This window comes from Microtus oregoni, unplaced genomic scaffold (genome assembly GCF_018167655.1).
Source record: "Microtus oregoni isolate MIOR12 unplaced genomic scaffold, Mior012 000005F_ref0000423, whole genome shotgun sequence".
Taxonomy (NCBI): Eukaryota; Metazoa; Chordata; class Mammalia; order Rodentia; family Cricetidae; genus Microtus; species Microtus oregoni.
Window position 1 is genome coordinate 11,679,837 of NW_024543064.1, and position 26,010 is coordinate 11,705,846.

The following is a 26,010-nucleotide window of genomic DNA, read 5'->3' on the forward strand; positions in this document are numbered from 1 at the left end:
CCTGCTGCCTGGATCTTGTCTCTAAGCCCTTTTCCTTCTGCCCTGCAACCTCAGCTGTCATGGTCCTAGTAGAAGATTGTGTCCCCTTGCCTGCTGGAACTTCTGAGGAGGGAAGAGAGCTGAGCCTGGCAGGGAGGGAGGAGGGGAGCAGAGCCTATGAGCTGGCAGGCAGAGGGCGTGTTTCCTTGGCCAGCATACTTCCTGGGTTTCCATTGCAGGAAGTTTGGCACCTGCCTATCGGTGCCACTGATACCCAGGCTGGTGCAGGCGACTTTTAGCCAGGACAACCCCCCGACTGGGGAGCAGCAGCAGGAGGTGGAACAGAGGCCAGGGGTGCAGGACAGCCGGTGAGTGGCAGCAGTTTAATGGGGCCCCATACTAGATCAGGCCCCAAGTTAGTGCCTCATTGTCCCACTGGATGGAACAGTGGGGTAGCCGGGTAGACTGGGGAATAGGGTGGAAGTACAGAGAACAGGCTGGATCCATTCTGACTTACAAGAGTTCTGAGGTTCTGCAGCTAGAAGTGCCTGAACCCCCTGCATGGCACCATGGCTGTGTCTGACTCCTTTTCCAGTAGAGGCTGTAAGAGCCTTCACACCTGTCGCAGAGGCCCCGTTGCCAGGTTGGGAACATACCCAAGGGGCCCTTGGGCACAGATAGCCTTAGTGTAGTACCAGGCTCCATCCTTGGCTCTTATCTGGGGACGGTGGCAGCAATCCAGCCTCTGGGACTAGCAGATTCATGCACCTGAGGGGCACCCTCTTGTCTGGCTTGAATCCAGCCTTACCCCTTGCCCCTTGCCCCTTGCCTGTTGCACAACCCTTGATCCTCTCCAGCTTCAGGGTCTGGTCTGCAGGGTGGGATCTTTCAGTCCTGGAGAAGAATCTGGAAGGGTTAAAAAAAAAAAAAGGTTTGAAAGGGCCACAAGGGACACCTCTAGAAAGGGCAGCTACTGTAGTGATTGTCTTTGTTACTCCACACTGGCTGCAAGAGCCAAATGGAAAACACTGGCGACAACGTGTGTGTGTGTGTGTGGGGGGGGGAGTTGTTAAAGGGGAACGTGGTGGGGGGGCTTAGTGGGGAAGAGAAGGAGGATGGAGCTGAGCACCCGGTACCTCACTCTGACCTCTTGGTGTCATGGTCCCTTCAGCATCAATCCCAGGACCACTTTGAGGAGTGGTTGGCTGTGGGCTGCGGAAGGGGACCCAATCCTGCCTGGCTACCCCCAGATGACTCTGGGTCCAGCTCTTCCCTGCTCCCTTCCCCATTGTGGCTTTAATGAAAAGAACAATCTGCTTGCCTGGGAATCAGACCCAGATTCCTGTCCCCAGCAATGTCCCGAGGTCTCCTGGGACCTGCACAGCCCAGCCCCAACCCAGGCCCCAGGCCTCAGGGCTCTGCTTCTTCAGGAGCCTGTAACAGGGCCAGGAAGCCAACAGGTGACTTGATTGTCTCCCCCTGGTCTCCTGCTGGGGCCTCCTCCCACTGTAGGACCCACTTGTAGACGGATTAACAGGTCCAGGCAGGCAGTGACAGTCCAGGATAGCAGACCCAGGTGACTTGCCTCACTGGGGTCTCTGGGGACCCCTATCCCAGGCATTCCTTGAAAAAGCCCCATGACCCCGGCCTGTGTTAGCCCCTGATTCTCTTAGCATGGTCGCTTTAACTCCTGGCCAAGTAGCAGAGGTAGGCAATGGGAACCCTCTTTCAGGGATTAAAGAACCTGAGGTTTATGGAGATAGAGTAACGGCCCCGGGTCCTGCGTCTAGCCTCACTCAGGACCCCTGAAGGACCTCAGAGCCAATTTGGGTGTAAGTACCCCTCCTCACCAGATGGGGCAGGTGGGGCCCGCTCATCCAGGTGACCTAGGGGGAAGGTGGCTAAGGAACCCCCGGGTGCACGGTGGGGGTGGGCAACGGAGGAGGAGGAGCCACAGGAAGTGGGGAGAGGAGTGGCGGGAACAAAAGGAGGGGGCGCGGCCGCAGGTAGGGCGAGCCCGCGCCCCCTCCCCGAGCGTCACCTTTTATGGTAAGGCGCGCGGGGCGGCGGGGCGGAGGGAGGCCGGGGCGGGAGCGAGGGGCGGAGGCGCATCGCCGGCGGAGGCCGGGGCGTGGGGCGCGCAGCAGGTAAGCGGGCGCGGCGTGGGGGGTCCCAGCCGTGCGCCCCGGGTAGGGTCACCCGCAGGTGGCCGCACGGGCAAATCTCGGCCACCGCGGTGGACCCCGCCTGGCGCTGCTGGGGGGCTCGGGGCGGGTACTATCCCTGTGTTCTCTTGTTCCCGTGTGTCCCAGGATCTGAACCTTTGGGAACCCCGGGAGGTTGAGTGCTGCGGGCGGGGACGGTGCGGTTGTGTCTTGTCCCTGCTCTGAAGTGGGACGGGGCGAGCAGGGCGGAAGCTCCTGCACAAAGAGGACAGCGTTCCGCACATGGATTGAATTATAATTGCCGCAGTGACCCGGCCAGCTGCTCCGCTCCGCTGCTGTTCCAGGGCGCGGGAGGTTCCCAAGCTCCCATGGCCCTGGAGCCCTGTTGTCAGCTCTAGTCAGGAGAGGGGAAGAAGGGTTCTGGGGTCTCCTCGCCCGGCCTGGCAAGGTGTGGGAATGGGTGATCCTCAAGGTGTGTGCAGCTACTCCCCCCTCTCTAGCCCAAACCTGAGGTCCCAGAGGAGAGGCTGGGCAGCGCCCAGATTCCTGCTCTCAACAATGGAGACCACTGTCCTCCAGCCCCAGGGCTCCGCCTGTCCTCTGGGACTGAATGACCAGCTGGTGTCCTCGCCGTCTCCCTCCAGGGCAAATGTCTGTTCACTGGATGACTAAAAAACCAGGCCCAGAGAGGTTGGGTGACTGTATCAAGGTCACCCAGTGCGAGCCACGATGGGGGAGAACCCAGCTCTGTGCCTCTTCCTTCTCTGGAGTGGGAAAGAGGATGAGAGAGCTCCCAACCGTTTTGAGACTGCAAGGTGTCTTGTGGAAGTGAGCGGGAACGTATACTTTCTCCCTCATCCAGCAAAGTTTAATTCTGGCCCCAAACTCAGATTGCTTTGTGGAGCTGTGTGAAAGAGCGATGCTAAGTGACTCTGTGGTGGCTTTAGAACGAGGGGACTGTTCCAAGCAGCCAGCACATCCCCACGCAGGGATTGTAGCCTACCTAAAGCCGACCCTGGCTGGCTGGCTGACTGGCCGGCTCTCAACCTCCTTCCTTCCTCTTGACAGGAAATGACTTTCCTTCCCTTTGTTCCCACTTTCTCCGCTTACCCAACTGGATCTGAGTGTCTGATTTGCCCTCCGGGGGAGGAAGGATGGGGGTGGAGGGTCGGCTGGGAAGTTGTCATACAGCGCCTTCCCCCACTCCAGGGTGAACTCAGGGCCAGTGGGACCAGAGGGAAGCGCCAACAGGCTCTCCTGACAGGGCTTTGAAAAATCCCCAGTCCGAGATCCCCAGGGCTGCTTGACAACGATAGGGGCGGGTATGGCTGCCCAGCTGTGAACATCTGGCCTCCATGCTGGATGCTTCAGAAAAAGCGGGCGGAATGGAGTGGGGGGGGGGGAGTCAGAGAGGGGGAGGTAGGGGGGTTCCTGAAGAGTCCCACAGCCTGCCCCAGGGGACCCGCCTAGAATGTGTTGACCGCAAGAAGCTGGTCTGGATTGGGTCATTTGGGGGAAGGGGAGTGGCTTGGGGTGTGGGAGGAGGCTTGTATGGTCCAGGGAAGAAAAAGTCCAGGGATGCCCGTGGACTTCCAGGTTGCGCCGTTCTCCGATAGGCTTAAGGGCCAGGGAAACGCTCTTAAATTCTGGGTGGGACCCTGTGATAGAGCCTCCCTACCACTGAGGTTTGAGGTCTGAGCTCTTGGATTTATAAATGCCACTGTTAGGGTTTCTCTTCCGATTCTGAAGACCGCTAAAAAGGAAATTCTATTCATGGGGCCAGGGTTGAGACAGGGTCTCAATATGAACTCATGGAAATCCTCCTGCCTCAGCCTCCTGAGTGCTGAGATTACAGGTTTGTATTATATCATTACAGGCTTCAAAGGATCTTTCTATGTAGCCCTGGCTATCTTGGAACTCACTATGTAGACCAGGCTGGCCTCATATTCACAGAGATCCACCTGTCTCTACCTCTTGAGTGCTGGGATTAAAAGTGTGTGCTATCCTACCTGGTGCCCCCAGAAATATTTTAGGGGCATTTTTCTCAGTCTCCCGTGAGAGAGTCCATGGGTACTGATGTACCTTGAGAATCATAGGGAGGCCGGGCGGTGGTGGCGCTCGCCTTTAATCCCAGCACTTGGGAGACAGAGGCAGGTGGATCTCTGTGAGTATGAGGCCAGCCTGGCCTACAAGAGCTAGTTCCAGGACAGGTAGGACTGTTACACAGAGAAACCCTGTTTGGAAAACAAAATGGGGGAAAAAAGAAAGAAAGAAAGGAAGGAAGAAAGGAAGGAAGAAAGAAAGGAAGAAAGAAAGAAAGGAAGGAAAAAAAGAGAATCAGGGAAACCTGTGAGGGACTGCATGGGATCCACGTCTGCCCTCAGGGTCTCTTGGGGCTGTCACCCCTCCCGCACACTGTCCAGCTCCATTGCTTGAGACTAACTAAATTCCTCTCCAAGCGCCTGTGACCGGGCTTCGGTCCTATCATGGTGGCCCACACAGAAAGAAGAAGGGAGATAAAGGACACATTTTTAGCCATGGGAACTATGGTTGGGTGCCAGGGAGAACTTCTGTGGCCAGTTCACCCGCAGTGACCCACCTAGACCTCGGCCCCAGAGGCTGCTGTCTTCAGGGACTGCCTGGCTCTCACAAGATGAAGGGGCCTCGCCTGCCGGGGTCTCTGCTTCCACACCTGCTCTGTGAACTTCTTTCCGGCTCTTGATACAGACAGCTGAAGGCAGGCGAGGTTACCTGAGGGGATCAGACCCTTGGATAATGAGACAGCTGTCCTCCTCACCCCAGGGAAGCCACCGATCACCCCAGGGTGGGAGTCAGGGAGGCTTTCGTGGAAGAGGAGGTGAAGTTTGACCTGGGTCTCAAAGAGCTGAAATTAACTCTGTGGAAACTGGAAAGGGAAAAGCTGATTGGGTCCTCCAACAGAGAAAGATAGTCTTGGGGGAGAAAAGACTAAGGTGCTTAAAAATAACTTGAGGGGCCAGGCGCAGCAGTACATGCCTTTAATCTCAGGGAGGCAGAGGTAGGTAGATCTCTGAGTTTGAGGCCAGCCTGGTCTACAAAGAGAGTTCCGGGACAGCCAGGCCTACACAGAGAAACCCTGTCTTGAAAAAACAAAAATAGCCAGGCATGGTGGTGCACACCTTTAATCCCAGCACTTGGGAGTCAGAGGCAGGAGAATCTGTGAGTTCAAGACCAGCCTGGTCTACAGAGCGAGTTCCAGGACAGCCAGGGCTACACAGAGAAACCCTGCCTTGAACAACTTTTAAAGAGAAGAGAGCCAGGCAGTGGTGGCGCACACCTTTAATCCCAGCACTCGGGAGGCAGAGGTGGGGGATCTCTGTGAGTTTGAGGCCAGCTTGGTCTACAAGAGCTAGTTCCAGGACAGGTTCCAAAAGCTACAGAGAAACCCTGTCTCGAATCACACCCCCCCAAAAAAAAAAGAGAGAGAGAGAAGAGAGAGAATCAGATTTATGCTTAGGGAAGATTAGGGATGAGAGAGAGAGAGAGAGAGAGAGAGAGAGAGAGAGAGAGAGAGAGAACGTGCTGGTTTGGGTCTGGGTGGAGAGGGCAGAAGAGACCCGAGTGATCAAGTGTGTGGCTCTGGACTGAAATGCCAGCTCTGGTGCTGTGTGACCCTGGACAAGGGACTTGATGTCTCTGAGTCTTTGTTTTCTCACCCATTGGTGAGATTGGGTGATAACAGGGTTGCTGGGGGCTCAAGGCAGCATGGGAACAGAGTGGGGCCTGTCTTTTGTTCACCGGTCGCTCTTCTGTTTCTGTTTCCTTCCAGTGGATCTGGCCTGAACCTTGGACCTTGTCTTCAACAGAATCGGTATCTCAGGTGAGGGAGGGGCTGGCTGTTGGCAGGTATCAGAGCCTGTGTCTGTCAGCTGCCTGGGTTGGGCTCTGGAGAAGGTGGCCAGGGAAGGTGATCTCTGAGTTGCTGCGGGGCTGTCCATAGGCCACTGGGAGGGGCCTTCAGGGTTTGTAGGCCCCATGATCTGGCCTCCTGGTGACCACCTGGCGTCTCTGAAGGTTGTCCCCTGCCCCTCCCACCTTCCTCCCTTCCTCCCTTCTCACTGCACGACCCAGACTGGCCTAGAACTCACCATTCTCCTGCCTCAGCCCTGTCTCCAGTGGAGTTGGGTGTGCCGGTGGGTACAGTACATAGAGAAAGGAGCCTCTGGGCCGGTGGGATACCCTGTCAACCTCAACCCCTGTGCCTCCAGCCCCGGCAGGAGGTGCTCGCTGATCATGGCCTCCAAGCCCGAGAAGAGAGTGGCCTCTTCTGTTTTTATCACCCTGGCACCCCCACGCCGTGACGTGGCTGTGACTGAGGAAGTGGGCCAGGCAGCTTGTGAAGCCCGACACGCCCGGCCCTGGGAGACCCTCGCTCCCACGAAGACCCCTGGGACTGGCTTGAGCAGGAACCCCAACACCTGGACACCCTCTGGCAGGACCACTGCCTCGCTCCCCGCAGCCCCACCCCAGCTCTCCAATGGAGGTAAGAGTGGCCCGAAGGGGACCAGGACAGAGACAGAACCAAGGCAGGTAGGAAAGAACAGGCTCGGGTTACTCATTCATTCAGGTGTGTACCGTGTACCGGGCCTACTATGGAACCCACCTGCCTACACATGAGTCCTGGCTCCTCTCAGCTCTGTGATGTTGCAGGTCACTTAACCTCTCTGTGCCTCAATGTCAAAAACTTCGAAGTATAGTTGTGAGGATTAAGAGCATTAATGCAGGATCAGCAAAACGGCTCAACAGGTAAACATGCTCACTGGACAAACCTAAGGACCCGAGTTCAATCCCCAGAACCTACGCAAAGGTGGAAGCATAGATCAACTCCTGCAGGTTGACCTCTGACCTCCACATGCACACACACACACACACACACAAACATGATACACACAAGCACACTAAGTAAAGTAACAATTGAAAAATACATATTGAGCCAGGCGGTGGTGGCACAAGTCTTTCATCCCAGCACTTGGAAGGCAGAGGCAGAAGGATCTCTGAGTTTGAGGCCAGCCTGGTCTACAAAGCGAGTTCCAGAACAGCTGGGGCTACACAGAGAAACCCTGTCTAGAAAAACCGGAAAGAAAGAAAAGAAGGAAAGAAGAGAGAACAAAGCGTATCAAATGTCAAAAGAGCAAGCCTTACAACGGAGCCCGGTGCCACCCAGAAGGGCTAGCTCTTTCTGTGGCTGCTCTGAGGAGTGTTCTCTGAGGCTGCTGCCAGACGGGGGAAGTGGAAATAGTTATGGAGGCCCTGAGACAAATGAGCTTGGAGGGTTTGAAAGATGTTCCCATTCTGTTCTTGGACATCACGGCTTACCTGCTGTGCGATTTCTTTCTTTCTGTGTGGTGGAGCACATGCGTGTGAGTGTGTGTGCGTGCGCGTGTGTGTGTGTGTGTGTGTGTGTAGACATCAGTGGACAGCTTGTGGGTGGTGGTCTCTCCTTTCAGTCCCTGCATGGGTCCTGGACATTGAACTCAGATCATCAGGCTTGGTAGTAAGTGTCTTTCCCCACTGGGTCATTTCACTAGCCCTATGATTCACTTTTAATTGTGTGTGTGTGTGTCTGTGTGTCTGCGAGTGTCTATGTGTGTGATATACGGAGGAGAGAGGACAACCAAGCTAGTTGGAGAGAAGAAGAAAGAGAGCTTCCACCCCGTGGGTCCTTGGGGTTGAACTCAAGCCGTCAGCCTTGGCGTTAAGTACCTTTCTCGGCTGAGCTACTCACGCCTCTCCCCACCATGTACTGCTCTTATAGAGGATCCGAGTGCTTGCTGATCTCCCTCAGCTCATCGTCCCAGAAGTGAGACATAGATAGGTAGGAGAGAAGCCAGCCTTCGATGCCTCTGAGAGAGCTGGATTCTGACTTGCAAGCTTGCATAGAATTTGGTTCCCAAACTCCCATAGCTGGTCAGTCACACCAGTGTCTCCTCTGGGCTTTTTCCAACACAGTTGGGCCCCACCTCAGAGGTGGAATTGAGGTTTTAATTTGCCTTTTTCTTCTTTTCTGGGTACTTAGTACACTTTGTAGTGAATCTTTTCCTTCGTTCATTCAGTCATTCATTCATTCATTTACTTTGGTTTTTTTGGGACAGGGTTTCTCTGTGTAACAGCCCTGGCTGTCCTGGAACTCACTCTGTAGACCCACCAGCCCCAGATTTATCTCATTTTTATGTGTGCGTGCATCTGCGTGTGGGTTGTATCTGTGTGTGGGTTTGTGCACGTGCAAGTGCAGTACTTTCAGAGGCCAGAAGAGGGCGCAGGATCCTCTGGAGCTACAGGTTGCTGTGAGCTGCCTGATATAGTGCTGGGTCTTGAACTGGGATCCTTTATAAGAGCAGTACATGGTGCCGGGTGGTGGTGGTGTATGCCTTTAATCCCAGCACTCGGGAGGCAGAGGTAGGCAGAGCTTGGCAGAGCTTTGTGAGTTCGAGGCCAGCCTGGTCTGCTAGAGCTAGTTCCAGGACAGGCTCCAAAGCTACATAGAAACCCTGTCTCGAAAAAAAAAAAAAAAGAGCAGTACATGGCTTAATTGCTGAGCTACCTCTCTAGCCCCCCCCCCTTTTTTTAAACTTATTTATTTATTTATTATGTATACAATATTCTTTCTGCGTGTATGCCTGAAGGCCAGAAGAGGGCACCAGACCTCATTACAGATGGTTGTGAGCCACCATGTGGTTGCTGGGAATTGAACTCAGGACCTTTGGAAGAGCAGGCAACGCTCTTAACCGCTGAGCCATCTCTCCAGCCCCCTCTAGCCCCCCTTTTTAAAATCAATTTTAAATTACATTTTTTTATTGTATGTGTGCCATGGCATTTGTATGTGAGCTCGGAGAACAACTGTACGAGTGTGTTCTCTTTTTCTGCCTTGTAGGCCCTGAGAATGGAACTCGGGTCCTCAGACTGGGCAGCAGGCACCTTTGCCCCCTGAGCAGTGGCCGTGTCCCACAAAACACACTCCCATTGACCCATGGTAATGGTTCGTGTTTGTGGGATGCTGTAGCGTGTGTTACAGCCTGAAGGCAGCATGTCATCATCAGGTTAGAGTAACCGGCATGTCCACTGCCTCGAATGCTTATTTCTTGGTGGTGGGAACGCTCAGAATCCTGTTAGCTATTTTGAAATCCATGACTGTCGCCAAGTGCAGCGGGAGCTCTTCTCCTTCTGGGTGTGGTGGCACAGGCCTGAAATCCCAGCTCTCAGGTGGCTGAGGAAGGATTGGGAGCTAGAAGCTGGGTGCCCTAATGAGAACTTGTCAGAAAAGGGGGAGAAGAGAGGAGAGCCGAGCTTTCCTTCCACGCAGCTGCACCCGAACCTGCTAATGCTCTTGTGTCTGTTTGATGAATGACTCCCGGCCCACGACAGTGATCCAATCTGGCCTCCACGATTCTGCCATTCTGCTGCTTCCTCGGGGCCCATCTAGAACACACATCTATTCGTAAGGTCCGTTCAGCCCTAGAGAGAATGGGCTGGGCTGGGAAATCTGACCCCAGGGAAGTGACTGTGAAAATTAGCTGAGGATGGGCCTGGTGCTAGAACCCAGGTCTTCAGGCTCTGAGAAGTCTAGAGCTTTCGGTACTTGTCCTTCTGTGGTCAGCGTCTTTTCCCCGCCTTTACTTATATGTGTGTGCCTCAGGTCAGAGGGCAACCTGGAGTAGTCTCTTCTCGCCCATCCTTTGGGTCCTAAGGATCAAATTAAGGTCAGGTTGTCAGGGGTAGCAAGTTCCTTTACCCACTAAGTCCCCACGATGGTGCATCCTCTCCCCCCCCCCTTTAAAGATTTTATTTATTTATTATGTACACAGTGTTCTGCTTGCATGTTTGCCTGCAGGCCAGAAGAGGGCACCAGATCTCATTACAGATGGTTGTGAGCCACCATGTGGTTTCTGGGAATTGAACTCAGGACCTCTGGAAAAACAGCCAGTGCTCTTAACCTCTGAGTCATCTCTCCAGCCCCCTCCTTTTGTTTTTGTTTAAAGCATGTTCTTTTGTTCTGTTTTGCTTTATTTTGTGTTTATTTAGCCCCTCCTCTCCAGATCCAGTTTTAATCTGTCATCAAGGTTTAATCTAGTCCTTCCTTTCCTGATCTTTCTGCCTCCTCCACCCAAATACTGGGGTTATAGGCAAGAGCCATGTAGCCCAAACTGATTTCTCCTGCCTCAGCTTCCAAGAGTAGTATCGGCATGCCTAGCTTTCTTCTTTTTTTCTTTACGCCCACCCCTCACCGTCACCCAACAACAAGGTTTCTCTGTGCAGTCCTGGCTGTCCTGTAACTCATTCTGTAGACCAGGCTGGCCTCAAACTCATGGAGATCCTCCTGCCTCTGCCTCCCAAGTGCTAGGATTAAAGGTATGTATGCATCACCACCTGGCATTGCCCACTTTCCAGAGGAACAATTTAAGACTCAAAGAGTTGACGCTCATGCCGAAAGCCCCATAGCAAGACAGAGACCGTAGTCCAGGGTGGGTGGAGCAAGGCCTGGAGCCAGAACCCAGCCTCTCCACACTGCCGCTTGGCCTTCTGGGTGAGGAGCCCTGTGCCCTGCGGGAATCTGGGCAACCCTTCTCTTCTTCCACTGTAGGGTGCCCTCCCCCGCCTCCTCCCCTGAATGATGAGGACTTAGACCTCTTCCCGCCTCCCCCACCACCCCCTTCGGCCTACCTGCCTCTCCCAGAAGAGGAGCCTCCTGCCCTGACCGGAACATCGCTCATTTCTGACTTGGAGCAACTACACCTGCCCCCGCCCCCACCTCCACCTCTAACACAGGTACTGCAAGTGTCCCCAAGCCTTGGCTCCTAGCTGTGGGAGGGGACCTGGCCTTTCCAGCATTATCAAGGTGGGCATGATTTGGTCCCTTCTATTTGAAGGCAGTTGGTTTTCAAAGCTCGTCCGAGCCCCAAAGCTGGTAGAAACTGGGATTTCCAAGGTCCCTGGACGTGTCCCTTGCCCCCTTAGTTCTTTAATTACCCACTCTGCCCCAAGACCACGGGTTCCAACCCAAATTTCCACACCACACACACAGCCGATTAATCCTCTGCTCTTCGTAGAGAGGGTTGTCAACGGGATGGTGTCCGGGGCCAAGGTCTCTGTCACCTCCAGCTCAGCGTTGGTGGGTGGGACGCGTCATTCCCAGGAAGTTTTCAGAAACAGGAGTCAAACTGGGCCTGATGGTTGTGGGACCATGATCCCAGACACTAAGGAGGTTAATCACAAGGCCTAGCCTGGACTACAAAGTGAGTTCAAGGCCAGCCTGGGCAACTTTTGAGACCCTATCTCAAACTAAAAGGTTAAAAAAATAGCCGGGCGGTGGTGGCGCACGCCTTTAATCCCAGCACTCGGGAGGCAGAGGAAGGCGGATCTCTGTGAGTTCGAGACCAGCCTGGTCTACAGAGCTAGTTCCAGGACAGGCTCCAAAACCACAGAGAAACCCTGTCTCGAAAAACCAAAAAAAAAAAAAAAAAAAAAAAAAAAAAAAATGTTGGGGATATAGTTAGAAGTGAGGGAGTGTTTACCTAGCTAGCAGGAGAGAGTCACTTTGGAAGAGGGAGCCCCAGGCAGGGAGCAGGGAAGTCCTGGCTCTTGCTGCCATAGCAACCTTCCTGCTAAGCTATAGAGGCAGGACACTTGCATCTCCAGCCTCAGTTTCCTCATCTGTACAATGTAACCAATTGTTCTTGGAGTCACCCAGACAAAAAGCCAAGCTGGGAGGTTCTGGTGGGGTCCCTACCAGCTGACCTCTCTTCTGTCTCCTCATTCTGTGTCCCCACAGCCTCTTCCAAAGGAATCTTCTGTCCGGCCTCGGCCCAGTGACCTCAGACCCTCGAAAGAGGAGCTACCCCCTCCTCCAGAAGAGCCTGTCACCTTTCCAGAGAGAGAGGCCTCCATAGGTACAGCCATAGGCTCTAGGTCTCCTGGGGGCCAGAATGGGCTTCTCATGGGAAATGGGGGAGCAGGGTTCCCTGCTTGCATGACAGAGACTGTCCGTGAAGCGTGCAACCACTGAGTGTTTGTGGCTGCCATGTGCTTGCTTCTGGTTTGTCGTTGGTTTTGAGATAGGAGCTCATGTAGTCCAAGCTAGCCTTGAATTTGATAAGTAGGTGTGGATGCCCTTCTCATGTTCCACCTGCCTTACCTCTTGAGGGCTAGGGTTACAGTGTGCCACTGTGCAGGTAGAAGCCAATGCTTCACCCCTAAAGATCACAGTCTGTACTGCCCCAGACACATTCCTAACCTTTGCTTGTGTTGAGGCAAGGTCTCTTTCCAGCCAAATCTGGTTTGAGATCCTTCCGCCTCATTTGGCCCTTTAAAAATTCTTTTTCTCGTGCTCGCTTCGGCAGCACATATACTAAAATTGGAACAATACAGAGAAGATTAGCATGGCCCCTGTGCAAGGATGACACGCAAATTCGTGAAGCGTTCCATATTTAAAAAAAAATTCTTTTTCTCTCTGTGTTTTTGAGATGAGACCTCACTCTATAGCTGGCCCTAGTTGGCTTGGAACTCACTGTGAAGTCAGGTTGGCTTCAAAGTGGTGGCAGTCCTCCTGCCTCAGCCTCAGTGCTAGGATTACAGAGCTACTGTGCTCAGCTTTCTTTCTTTTTTTTAAATTCTTTTTTCATTGTGGGGAATGGGTCGCACAGCTTGTCTCCAAGACTGATGACCTCACCTCGATCCCTGGGGCTCACGTGGTGAAACAGACTCTCAGAGGCTGTTCCCTGTGATCTCCACACAAGACATACACACAACCAATCAATGAAAATTAAGGGTTTTTTTAGTCATTTTTTTCATTTGTTTATTTCATGCCTATGTGTATGATGCAGGAGGATTAGAAGTTTAAGATTGGGCCTGGAGAGATGGCTCAGCAGTTAAGAGCACTGGCTGCTCTTCTAAATTACTGGGGTTCAATTCCCAGCACCCACATGGCAACTCATGACTGTTATTCCAGTTCTAGGGGATCCAATTCCCTCTTCTGGCACCAGATATGCATGTCATACACAGATATACATGCAGGCAAATACATATACATATAAAGTAATAAAACATTTTAGAAATAAAAAGAAGGTTGAGGTCATCCTCAGCTACATAGTAAGTTGGGGGCTACCCTGAGCTACGGGAGACATTGTCTGAAAAAACAAAAACAAAAAAATTCCCACAGAGTCAACCAGGCATGGTGGTACACACCTTTAATCCCAGCACTTATGAAGCCAAGATGGGAGGATGTCTGAGGTTGAGGCCAGCTGTTTCTACATAGCAAGTTCCACGCCAGGTGGGGGTGCACAGTGAGACTTTGTTCCTCCATTACCTCCCACCCCCCAAACACATGCGCGTGCGCACACACACACACCTACACCCACAAGTCTCTAATTTTGCCTGTTGAGCTTTGGGCCTGGGGATCCCGTCTGCTGCAGCTCTCATTGCTGGGTTTCCCGGTGTGTCTCTGAGCAGGTTTCCCATCAGGCTGTGTAGCAGCTCCTCGCCCTTTTTTTTAAGGGCTGAACCTAGGTGTGGTGGATTACACAGCTGCCTCCTGATGGATTTGTAGGTGGTTTCTTGCCCTAACTGCGCCAAGCTGACTCACCTAACTGGCTCACCTCACCATGTGCAGGGTTTTCTGGGGTAAATTCCTAGAAGAGGAAGTACCCTATAAAAAAGTACTTTTTTTCCCTGAGTCTTGCGTTTTTTTTTTGTCAAATCACCTGCCTTAGTCATCCAGCCTACGTGCGCCCCCAGCAGGGCTGAGTTGTTTCCTAGCCGCCTCTCCCGCACTGTGGGCTGTGTTTGAGCTGTGACCGGCTTACTCAGATCGTGCCCCAGGCACTGAAGACACAGCTTCACCTAAGGCCGCGTCCTCTTTCCTGGGTCACACAGCAAGACACAGGGGCAAATGTTTTTCTCAGTTTGTCAATTATCTTGTGACTTATGGTAGATTTTGTCACAAATTAAATTTTTTTTAAGGTATGGCCCAGGCTAGCCGGGAACTCTGTCCACTTTTGTCAGCCTTCAGAGTGCTGGATTACAGGTGCAAACCCAACACCCAACATCAGAATCTCTTAGTACTTTATTTCCTTGAGATTTATTTTAGCCAGGCCAGCACTCAAGAGGCAGAGGTAGGATCTTTGCGTTTGAGAGTACCCTCAATTTGTTATTTGTTGTTGTCTTTTTTTTATTATTATTTATTTATTATGTATACAATGTTCTGTCTGTATGTATGCCTGCAGACCAGAATTATTTCTAATTACATGTATGAGTGTGTTTCTGAGAGTGGGTTTGTGCTCATGAGTGCATTACCCTCTGAGTCCAGGAGGGGGCAGTGGATCCCTGGAGTTACAGGCAGTTGTGAGCTGACGGATGGGGGTGAGAGGACTGAACGCAGGTCCTCTGTAAGGTAGTGTGTGTTCTTAATGGACGAGCCATCTCATCTCCTCCCTCAGAATTCTTTTTTTTTTAAATATTTATTTATTTATTTATTAGGTATACAGTATTCTTTCTGCGTGTATGCCTGCAGGCCAGAAGAGGGCACCAGACCCCATTACAGATGGTTGTGAGCCACCATGTGGTTGCTGGGAATTGAACTCAGGACCTCTGGAAGAGCAGGCAATGCTCTTAACCTCTGAGCCATCTCTCCAGCCCCCTCCCTCAGAATTCTTGTCACTTCCGTTTTTTACATAGAGACCTTGGATCGGGATCATCTGGGTGTTGGTGTCGTCACCAAGACCCCCTCCACTCTCTAGGAGATGAGAAGCTATATGCCACGGAGGCTTTGTCTGTTTTTTTGTCTTGCCGTGTAGCCCAGGCTGGGCTGGTATTAAAGTTGTGCAGATCTCTGTAAGTTTGAGGCCAGCCTGGTCTACATAGTTCCAGGACAACCAGGGCTACATAGTGAGACCCTGTCCTGAAGACAGCAACGACAAAAATGTGTGCGTCATGGTGCCCAACATAATACTGTGTCAAGCGCTGTTCACCGTCCTTCCTGGTGCTCACCGTGATTTTCCATATGTATCAGTTGAGGAGGACTTCGAGGCTGGGCCCTGGGCACACTGGGCATCGTATTCTGGGCGGTGATTGGGTACTGCCCTAGCTGGTGACTGCCTGTGTTTCCCCTCCCTCAGATGTCTGCGGCTTCTGTCACAAGCCTGTGTCCCCTCGAGAACTGGCCGTCGAGGCCATGAAGAGGCAGTACCATGCCCAGTGCTTCACCTGCCGCACCTGCCGCCGCCAGCTCGCTGGGCAGAAATTCTATCAGAAGGACGGGCGCCCCCTGTGCGAGCCCTGCTACGAGGTACGCCCCTGCATGCAGCCCCCAGGTCAGGTTCCACGGCCGCCGATATTTCTTTCCTTTCGGAATTCCTAAGAGAATGGGCGCTGTGGACCCAGCTGAGAGTCAGAATGGAGAAAACGGACCGGAGCGGGACTCGGTTCCTGCAGCTGCTATGATCCTTGTGTCCGCTTCCCAGCAACGAAAAAAAGATTTATTTGGTTGAGAGATTCCAGCTCGTAGCAAGATGACCTTGCCAATTTGAGCCTGTGGTGAGGCAGTGCACCCTGGCAGGAGACTCTAGCAGTGTGAACGGACTCCCCGCATGGCCAGCGAACTAAGAAGAAGGGACTCAGCCACATCCCCAGGAACACAGACTTCTTTAGGCCCCTCCTCCTAAGACCCCAACAGCTCCCAACAGCGCCCCCTGGAGCTCAGGCCTGGTAGATTGATGCAGCGTTTTAATATGCAAGTGAACACACTTCTTATAGTTATCAGGGTCATTAGATCCAAATGAGGATGCCTCCTGTCTCGCTCTGTAGGCTCTGGGGGAGGAGGCATTTCCTTGCCTTTTCCGGTTTCTTTTCGGCGTTTTGTCTGTTTGTTTTTTCAAGACAGGGTGTCTCTGTGTAATAGCCCAACTGTCCTGGAACTCTCAAGTCCCAGACCAGGCTGGACTAAAACTCACAGAGATCCACCTGCCTCTGCCTCCCAAGAGCTGGGATTAAAGGCTTGCACCACCATACCTGGCCTCTTTTGGGGGGTTTTGAGACTACAACATAGGGTGATCTTGCGCTCCTGACCCTCCTTCCTCCACTTCTGAATAATAAGCCAGCTGTGGTGGTGTTCACATGTTCCCAACATTCAGGAACCTGAGGCAGGAGGATGAATAGTTCAAAGAGCCTGAGCTACAAAGCGAGACCGTGTCTCAAAATAATAATAATAATAATAATAATAATAATAATAAGCAAAGAATTTAGATACCAATAATCAATAGTTGTGTTGATCACTTAAGAATTTGTTAACTCATTCCCCCCCCCACCCCGAAAAAAAAAAGAGAGAGCTGGGCATGGTGTTGCACGCCTTTAATCCCAGTACTTGGGAGGCAGAGGTCGGTGGGTTTCTGTGAGTTTAAGGCCAACCTGGTGTACAAAGAGAGTTCCGGGACAGCCAGAGCTACACAGTGAAACCCTGTCTCAGAAAAAACAAACAAACAAACAAAAAGAATTTGTTAAGAAGGCCTGAGTATGAAGCAAACACCTGAGATCTAAATACTTGGGTGGAGGCAGGAGGTTCAAGAGTTCCAGGTCATCCTTAGTGATTTTTTAGTTCAACCTGGGTGACATGACATCCTGTCTCAAAAGTAACCAAGAAAAGGGGATGAGAGCCTTTTGAAAAATTGTTAAGGGAGTTCTCAGACTGAGTGTGTGGTTCGGTGGCAGTGTGCTTACCCGGCACTCACAAGGCCCCAGATTCAATCCCTGGTACTGAAAGAAGGAAGGGAAAGAGGGTGGGAGAGATGAAGACAAGGAGGGGGCTAGAGACCCCTCCTGTCTCAGGGTAGGCGTGTTTGAGGGGGCTAGAGACCCCTCCTGTCTCAGGGTAGGTGTGGGGGGGCTAGAGACCCCTCCTGTCTCAGGGTGGGTGTGTGTGGGGGCTAGAGACCCCTCCTGTCTCTGGGTAGGCGTGTTTGAAGGGGCTAGAGACCCCTCCTGTCTCTGGGTAGGCGTGTTTGAAGGGGCTAGAGACCCCTCCTGTCTCTGGGTAGGCGTGTTTGAAGGGGCTAGAGATCCCTCCTGTCTCAGGGTAGGTGTGTGTGGGGGCTAGAGATCCCTCCTGTCTCTGGGTAGGCATGTTTGAGGGGGCTAGAGACCCCTCCTGTCTCAGGGTAGGTGTGGGAGGGGCTAGAGACCCCTCCTGTCTCAGGGTAGGTGTGTGTGAGGGCTAGAGACGCCTCCTGTCTCTGGGTAGGCGTGTTTGTGGGTTGGCTCATACAGTGGCTCTCTGACCCAGGACACTCTGGAGAAGTGCGGCAAGTGTGGAGAGGTGGTCCGAGACTGCGTCATCCGCGCCATGGGCAAGGCCTTCCACCCACCCTGCTTCACCTGTGTTACCTGTGCCCGGTGCATCGGGGATGAGAGCTTCGCGTTGGACAACCAGAACCAGGTGTACTGCGTGACTGACTTCTACAGGTGGGAGAGGAGATTGGGGCTGGGCAGTGGGGAAGACCAGGCAGGACTGGGGGTCAGGCCAGTACTTGTACAGCTTCTGTGCCGAGAGATGCCATCTTCCTGTTAGGTTCCCCATACGGTCCGTGGGGCGTCTGCTGGAAGCCTCTGAGTCCCTGCGCTCCTCAGGTTCATCATCTGAGGTACTCCATGCAATCCTCACACTTTCTATGGCCAGAGAGCCCAGTGAAAGAGTCCATTTTAGCGGAAATAGAAACTGAGGCACACGGTAACCAAGGTGCAATGAGGCTTCCGTTTAAGGACTTGAGTTGGGAGCTGAAGGTGTGACTCAGTTCGCAGAGTCCCTGCCTCGCCTGCATAAAGCCCAGAGGGGTTGGATTCCTAGCACCGTGTAAACACACCATGGTGACACACACCTGGAATCCCAGCACTCCAGACCTAGAAGCATGACGGTCAGAAATTTATGGTCATCCTTGGCTATCCTAGCAAGTTCAAGGCTAGCCTGGCCTATATGACACCCTGTCTCAAGAAAATGAAAAGGATTTGACTTGGGATCCTAGGCTATGTCCCCTCCCCTGGGAACTGGAGCGGGGGACTGGGGATACAGAAGTAAAAGAGATTTGCGCTTTGTCCCCCTATTTGAAAGGAAGAGATGGGGCATGGTGGTTCCTGCCTGTGAAGACGGAGGCAGGAGGATTGGTGCTGCCTGTCTGAGGTCAGCCTGGAGTGTAGAGTAAGGCCCTGTCTCATAAGATAAGCAAACAGCAGCACTCAGAAGGCAGAGGCAGGCAGATCTCTGTGAATTCCAGGCCAGCCTAGTCTACATGGCAAGTTCCAGACCAGCCAGGGCTACCCAGTGAGACCCTGTCTCAAAATATAAGTAAACAGCCTGGTGGTGGTGGCGCACGCCTTTAGTCCCAGCACTGGGGAGGCAGAGACAGGCGGATCTCTGTGAGTTCGAGGCCAGCCTGGTCTACAAGAGTTAGTTCCAGGTCAGGCACCAAAGCGACACAGAAAAACCCTGTCTTGAAAAACCAAAATAAATAAATAAATAAATAAATAAGTAAACAAAAAATAGATAAATAAGGCTGAGGAGTGACTCGGTGGATTAAAGGAGTTTGCTGTCAAGCCTGATGACCTGAGTTCAATCCCTGGGACCCACAAGTAGGAGAGACCTGACTCCTGCTTTTTGTCCTTGGACCTCCAAATACGACTGAATAAGTATGCTAAAAAATTTTTTTTTTTTTGATTTTCGAGACAGGGTTTCTCTGTAGTTTTTGGTGCCTGTCCTGGAACTAGCTCTTGTAGACCAGGCTGGCCTCGAACTCGCAGAGATCCACCTGCCTCTGTCTCCAGAGTGCTGGGATTAAAGGCGTGCGCCACCACCGCCCGGCTTGCTAAAAAATTTTAAATGAAGCAAAGTACAAGACAATGGATGTCCAGGTCCACCAACACCCTCCTCAGCCCTGATACTTCCCATCAATCACTGGCCTCAGCTACTTATACTCTAGGAAGCTGGAGTCATTGCACTGGTCCCTCCTCCTGCCTCTGCCAGGAAGGGCGGACATCTGTGACTGTCCCTGCAGATTCTGTCACCTAGCAACCCCGGGTGGGAGGTGGAGGCTCTGGGAGGTGGACGGCAGCCACCCCGTTTCTGCCAGCTGATGTTGTTGTCGGTGTGAGTAGCTGACATTCCTGGCATGTGCTTCCCCCTCCCTCTAGGAAATTTGCCCCTGTGTGCAGCGTCTGTGAGAATCCCATCATCCCTAGCGACGGGAAGGACGCCTACAAAATTGAGTGCATGGGTAGGAACTTCCACGAAAACTGTTACCGTTGTGAGGTGAGTGGAGCTGAGGTGCTGTAAAGTGCTGTGGCCAGGGACACCCTTCCCTTGCTCACTGCCCTCAGCAGAGGCCAGGAAAGGTGGATAAGAACATGCGAGGTTCCATCAGAGTTCAGTGTGCGCTCACATCACTTCCTGTGGCGAGACTGTGTTAGCTCACAGTGGTGACAAATGATAGCCCCGAACCCAATCACTGCCTCCTGGTCCTGCCTTTACTTTCTTTTCTGAGGGTTGGCACAGCGCGTGGGCACACATAGCTCAGGTTTGTGTCGTTAGAAGCCCCAAGAGAATGAGAGTGGACCCCGTTGTGGGAGGGGCATCCCGTCCCAAGAAGGTTCCTGCTTGGCCTGGCATGGGTCATTGTCTGTTGCTATGATAAATGCCATCATCAAAAGCAAACTGGTTGAGAAAAAGATTTATTGTACGGGTTACAATCCATCGTTAAGGGAAATCAAGGCAGGAGCCTGGAGTAGAAACTACGGAGGAATGCTGCTTACTGGCCCGAACCCCCCCCCCCCTGGCATCTGTTCAGATAGATTTCTTAAACAGCCCAGGACCCCCCCCCCCCCCCCCCCGCCTCAGGAAGGTACTGCCTGCAGTGAGCTGGGCTCCCCCACATCCACTAGCAATCAAGAAAATGCCCCCAGAGACATGCCACAGGCCAGTCTGCTCTGGGCAGTCCCCCGACTGGGACTCTCTGAAACTGCACCATGTCAGATAGACAGCTGACGCTAACATACCTTCTGAGCCTATCGCAGCCTGGGAGCTGATGAGCTAGGATCGACAGCCTCTAGAACCAGAAGACGGAACCCATGAAACAGGTCCGTCTGTCCAGTCTTGTCCTGTCTCCCTACCTCACCCCACCCTGACAGGGTCTCACTGTGTAGCCATGGCTACCCCAGAACTCACTACAAAGACCAGGCTGGCCTCAAACTCATGGAGATCCCCCTGCCTCTGCCTCTGCCTCTCTGGTGCTAAGAGTAAAGTGTGCACCATCACACGTGGCCTCATGGAACAGGGTTTGACTACCATAGACAGAGAGAAAGGGATCCTGGGCAGGCTTAAACCTTTGTAGGTGCCAGGAAAAAAAAAAGGTTAAAAAATGGGGTTTAGGGGCTGGAGAGATAGCTCAATGGTTAAGAGCATTGCCTGCTCTTCCAAAGGTCCTGAGTTCAATTCCCAGCAACCACATGGTGGCTCACAACCATCTGGTGCCCTCTTCTGGTCTGCAGACATACACACAGACAGAATATTGTATACATAACAAATAAATAAATATTTAAAAAATGGGGTTTAGGAGCCAGTGAGATGACATAGTGGGTAAAGGTGCATGCCACCAAGCCTGGAGACCTAACCTCGATCCCTGGGAGCCACATAGTGGAATGAAAGGACCGACTTCTGCACGCTGTCCTCTTTCTTACCCACACGCCCCGAGGCAACACAAGCATGCCCACACATATGTGCACAGTGAATAAATTAAAATGTAAATAGCAATTTATTTTTTTTAAATATTTATTTATTTATTATGTATACATTATTTTGTCTGTATGCTTGAAGGCCAGAAGAGGGCGCCAGACCTCTTTACAGATGGTTGTGAGCCACCATGTGGTTGCTGGGAATTGAACTCAGGACCTTTGGAAGAGCAGGCAATGCTCTTAACCACTGAGCCATCTCTCCAGCCCCCTGTAAATAGCAATTTAAACGGCACTTAGAGGGGAAAGGCTGTGATAGAGTCTAACCAGGACTAACCAGGGGGTACTACAAGGAAAATAATTCTTTTTTTTTATTTTGTTTTATTTATTATGTATACGGTGTTATGCCTGCATGTACACCTACAGGCCAGAAGAGGGCACCAGATCTCATAGATGGTTGTGAGCCATCATGTGGTTGCTGGGACTTGAACTCAGGACCTCTGGAAGAGCAGTCAGTGCTCTTAACCTCTGAGCCATCTCTCCAGCCCGGAAAATAATTCTTGTATCAGAAAGTGGTGGCCCATGACTGTAATCCCAGCCCAGGGGAGGCTAAGGCAGGAGAACCTGAGTTTGAGGTCAGCCTGGAACACGCAGTGAGATCCTTTCTGCGAGAGAGAAGGGTAGAAAGTACTTTTGTAGAGGAGAGGGTATTTAGCCTATTACATGAGATCCCCACCATAGGCTTGCCAGTTGCATAGAGGGGAAAGGAAATCCAGAAGGAGAGAAAACCTTAAAGGCATGAGGACCTGAGTTCAGATCCCCATAGCCCCTCTGAAAGGCCAGGCACAGTCTGTGATCTCAGCGAGGCTGAGCTGGGAAGAGGGGCTCGGGAGCACTGGTCGCTGGCCCAGCCTCCTTGACGAAGTTCCAGGTGGTCCTCGGGAACAGCAGGTTATCCTCTGACTGTGTGCACACACACCTGCACAAGGAAGGAGGAGAGGGGAGAGAGGAGGTTGGGGGTGACCCACTGCAGCAGGTGAAACTGAAGATTAGAGGGAGTGGAGGTTTCTAGGTGGTCTGGGATGCAGCGTGCCTGGGAGGGGGAGGGTAAGAGATGGAGCCAAGAAAGGGAGGGGCTGGGCTTCCTTGAGGAGCTGCTTAGAAACTCCTTCTGCAGCCCCAGCAGGAAATGCCAGGCAATGGTCAGGTGATCAGAAGGGTCAGCTGCTACTGCTTTATTTTTTGTTTTCTTTTTTAGGTTTATTTAGTTAGTTAATGTGTATGAGTGGTTTGCCTGCTTGTGTATGTTTGTACCGTGTGTGTTGGTGCCTGTGGAGACCTGACGAGGGCCTCTGATCCCCTGGCCCTGGAGTTGTGGATGGTTGTGAGCCACCATGTGGGGCTGGGAATCAAACCTGGGTCCTCTGCGAAAGCAGTGAGCCTGCGAAACTCCTGAACCAGCCCTCCAGCCCAAGACCTCTTTGGTTTTGTTTTTTGTTTGTTTGTTTGTTTTGTTTTTGTATTTTTCTTTTCTTTTCTTTTTTTTTTTTTTGTTTTTTTTTTTCAAGATGCAGTTTCTCTGTATCCCTGGCTGTCCTGGAACTAGCTCTTGTAGACCAGGCTGGCCTCAAACTCAGGGTTCCACCTGCCTCTGCTTCCCGGGTGCTGGGATTTAAGGCGTGCACCACCACTCCTGGCGAAGTTCTTAATCTTGGGGCTGCACTCTTTCCTTCTGCCTGGACCCTGCAGGCGCTGAACTTGGTCCAGCAATGAGGCTCCAAGCTGCCCACCCCCTCACTTTACTGCCATCCATGTAGCTCTGAGCTTTCTACCCTCTGGCGATGATGATTACATCACCTTCCTGGAGCACCCCAGAACAGGATCTCTCAATCAGCTGATAGTCCTTTCGTTTATTCCCTTGTGTTTATTTGAGAAGATAATGGAGAGCCTAGAGGATTTGGGGAGAGAAGTTGATTGCTTCCTATGTAATCTGACTTTGTCAGTTAGAGTTCAAGGTCTGGCCAGCTGATGAGGAAGCTCCAGAGCTGTTATTAGTCCCGGAGCCCTGATGAAATCCACCAGTACCAGGCGCTCTTAAAGCTTGACTGAGCAAATAACCCGCACTTCCTGTCCGCGGTCACTCTGACCAAAGCTGCCTAGTGAGTCAGGACTCTAAAGTGACATTCCGATAGGTGAGGCCCAGCCAGGCTTGGTGGCTCAAGCGGGGGCTGAATTAAACTTTTTTTTTTTTGATACATGGTTTCTCTGTAGCTTTGGAGCCTGTCCTGGAACTAGCTCTGTAGACCAGGCTGGCCTCAAACTCACAGAGATCCTCCTGCCTCTGCCTCCTGAGTGCTGGGATTAAAGGTGTGCGCCACCACCGCCTGGCTTAAACCCTATCTTTTTTCTTCCTTCCTTCCTTCCTTCCTTCCTTCTTTCTCTCTCTCCCTCTCTCTCCCTCTTTCGACAGGGTTTCTCTGTGTGGCCCTGGCTGTCCTCAGACTCACTCTGTAGATCAGGTTAGCCTCACACTCACAGAGATCCCCCTGCTTCTGCCTCCTGAGTGATGAGATGAGCCACCACCCCTAGGCTAAACTGTATCTTAAACTGACCCCTAAAAACAAATAAAAAAATCTCACAGATGTAAAACTCACACCATAGCAGTCTAGCACAGAACTGATTCTCCCAGGGAAGAGGGAGAAGTGCGGCTCCACATAGTGCCCTTGGTATCCTTCCGCCTTGCCGCTGACGCTGTGCTCCGGGCCTTTTATTGCTGTTGATGGAAGGGTGACCATATTTTATAAGTGGAAAGTGCTTTTTAATTATAAAAGACTGTCATGTACATTGCCTTATTAAATCCTAATGACAATCTTGGAAGATGACGTACTGTCCCCATTTCAGCTGAGGAAACTGAAGCTGGGCATAGTGGCCTACAGCTGTCATTCCCAGTACCGGAAGCTGAGGTGGGAAGATCAGGCCACCGTGGGTTACACTCAGTTTTCCAGGACAGCCTGGGGTACATGGAGAGAGCCTGTCTCAAAACGAACAAAGCCGTGACTGGAGAGATGGCTCAGGGTTAACCCAGAGGTCCTGAGTTCAATTCCCAACACCCACATGGCAGCTCACAACTGTCTGTAAGTCCAGTTCCAGGAGATATGACACCCTCACACAGACATACATGCAGGCAAAACATATGCACATAAAATAAAAATAGATAAATTATAAATTATTAAAAACAAAAAACAAAGCCAAGCTGGGTGTAGGGTCAGGGAGTTCGAAGTCACCCTTGGCTGCATGGCTTGAAACTAGCTTCAGCTTTAAAATCCTGACTCAAGCCGGCTGTGGTGGTGCATGCCTTTAATCCCTGCACTCTGGAGGCAGAGGCAGGCGGATCCCTGTGAGTTCGAGGCCAGTCTGGTCTACAGAGTGTGTTCCAGGACAGCCAGGGCTACACAGAGAAACCCTGTCTCAAAAAAAAGAAAAAAAAAAAAAGAAAGAGAAAAAGAAAAACTCTTGTCTCAAAATGCAGAAACATAAGAGCCGAGTGTCCCCTAGGACATGATCCCACCTGTGCTCTGTCTCCCCAGGACTGCAGTGTCCTCCTCTCTGTGGAGCCCACCGACCAAGGCTGCTACCCGCTGAATGACCACCTCTTCTGCAAGCCTTGCCACATCAAGCGGAGTGCTGCTGGGTGCCGCTGAGAAGCCCTGTGGCCGGCCCGGCCCTGACTTGGTTTCCCTGCCTAACTTCCCTGCATCCGTTCCTTTCGAGCCTCGCTGGGTACCAGTGCACTGCTCAGCCCACGGTGTCTAGACACAAAGGCCTGAGACACGGGGTCTTGGCCTCCTAGTACACAGCACCCCCCAGACTTTCACCTCCTCCTCCGCTGACCAGAAGGCCCCTCACTACAAGACTGGGACCCTGGCTGCTCTCTGGTGCTGGCCCTGACCCATTTGTGGGGACGAGTCTCAGGATGGTGCCCTCGTCTCTGACCATGATGCTTAGCTCCCTAGCAGAAAGTGCTGACACCAGCTTAGTGTATTGAACCGAGGTGTTTGTTTGAAGTGTGCCTGCCCAGTTACTGTAGAAAGTGTATTTTGAAAGTTAAGAAATTTGCCGGGCGATGGTGGCACACGCCTTTAATCCCAGCACTCGGGAGGCAGAGGCAGGCGGATCTCTGTGAGTTCAAGATCAGCCTGGTCTACAAGAGCTAGTTCCAGGACAGGCTCCAAAGCCACAGAGAAACCCTGTCTCGAAAAACAAAAAACAAAAAAAAAAACAAAAAAAGAAAATTAAGAAATTTATGCTGGGGCTGGACGCAAAGGCAGGAGGATCTCTGTGAGTTCGAGGTCAGCCTGATCTACTAGGTTAGTTTCAGGGCAGCCAAAGCTACCCAACAAAACCCTGTCTCGAAAAACCAAAAAGAAAAGAAAAAGAGTGTAGCTTGGTGGCTGAGCATACCTGCTGCTCTTGTGAAGGACCAGGGTTCACTTCCCAGCATCTCCATGGAGCCTCCTAAATGCTTGATTTGTAACTCCAATTCCAGGAGATATGGTGCCCTCTACTGGCCTCTTCAGGCACTTACATGCATGTGGTGCACATATACTCAAGCATGAACATACACACACACACAAACCTTTATAATCAGCTGTAGTGGCACATGCCTTTAATCCCAGTACTTGGGAAGCAAAGGCAGGCGATCTCTGCATTTGAAGGCAGCCAAGGCTACAGAGAGAAATGCTGTATTTTTTTTTTAATTAGCTGGGTTTGGCAGTTCACATCTATGATCCTAGTGCTTGGGAGAACTACGCGAAGCTTGAGGCCTGCCAGGTCTTCATAGAATTCCAGATCAACCTTGGCTTCATTCAGAGACCACATCGAAAAGAAAAGAAAAAAGAAACATTCTAGGAACTTGACATATTGGCCACCCCTCCTCCCTGCCTGTGGCACACGTGCTGAAGTAGGGATGGGGTCAAGGAGCAGGAGGGTGGCCTGTAGCCCCCACTAGCTTACCGGCACTCCTGGGTGCTTTAGTGAGTGCTCTGTGGGCATGGATTAAGTGCCTTCGATTTGCTAGGTAACAAGGGTGAGGCTGGCCTCCTCCCTCCAGCCCTCCAGCCTTCACTGGGGC

At 52.1% G+C, this 26,010-nt stretch overlaps 1 protein-coding gene and 1 non-coding gene across 4 annotated transcripts; both read left to right on the forward strand.

The window, feature by feature from the left end:
- The first annotated feature begins 221 nt into the window (after nucleotides 1-221).
- Nucleotides 222-25,117, forward strand: Fblim1 (filamin binding LIM protein 1). Of its 3 annotated transcripts, none has more exons than XM_041652403.1 (9): nucleotides 222-347; nucleotides 5,953-6,003; nucleotides 6,392-6,666; nucleotides 10,762-10,946; nucleotides 11,950-12,067; nucleotides 15,290-15,459; nucleotides 17,449-17,627; nucleotides 19,347-19,464; nucleotides 24,467-25,117. In XM_041652403.1, the coding sequence occupies exons 3-9, from the start codon at nucleotides 6,417-6,419 to the stop codon at nucleotides 24,578-24,580; spliced, it is 1,134 nt and encodes a 377-aa protein (XP_041508337.1). In that variant the 5' UTR covers nucleotides 222-347; nucleotides 5,953-6,003; nucleotides 6,392-6,416; the 3' UTR covers nucleotides 24,581-25,117. The 3 variants fall into 3 exon arrangements, with proteins under 3 accessions (XP_041508337.1, XP_041508338.1, XP_041508339.1); XM_041652404.1 differs by lacking the exon at nucleotides 222-347 and adding an exon at nucleotides 2,075-2,126; XM_041652405.1 differs by lacking the exon at nucleotides 222-347 and adding an exon at nucleotides 4,984-5,001.
- Nucleotides 12,502-12,608, forward strand: LOC121448993. The gene has a single exon (XR_005974453.1). It is a non-coding gene; the product is annotated as a U6 spliceosomal RNA (small nuclear RNA).
- Nucleotides 25,118-26,010: the final 893 nt, after the last annotated feature.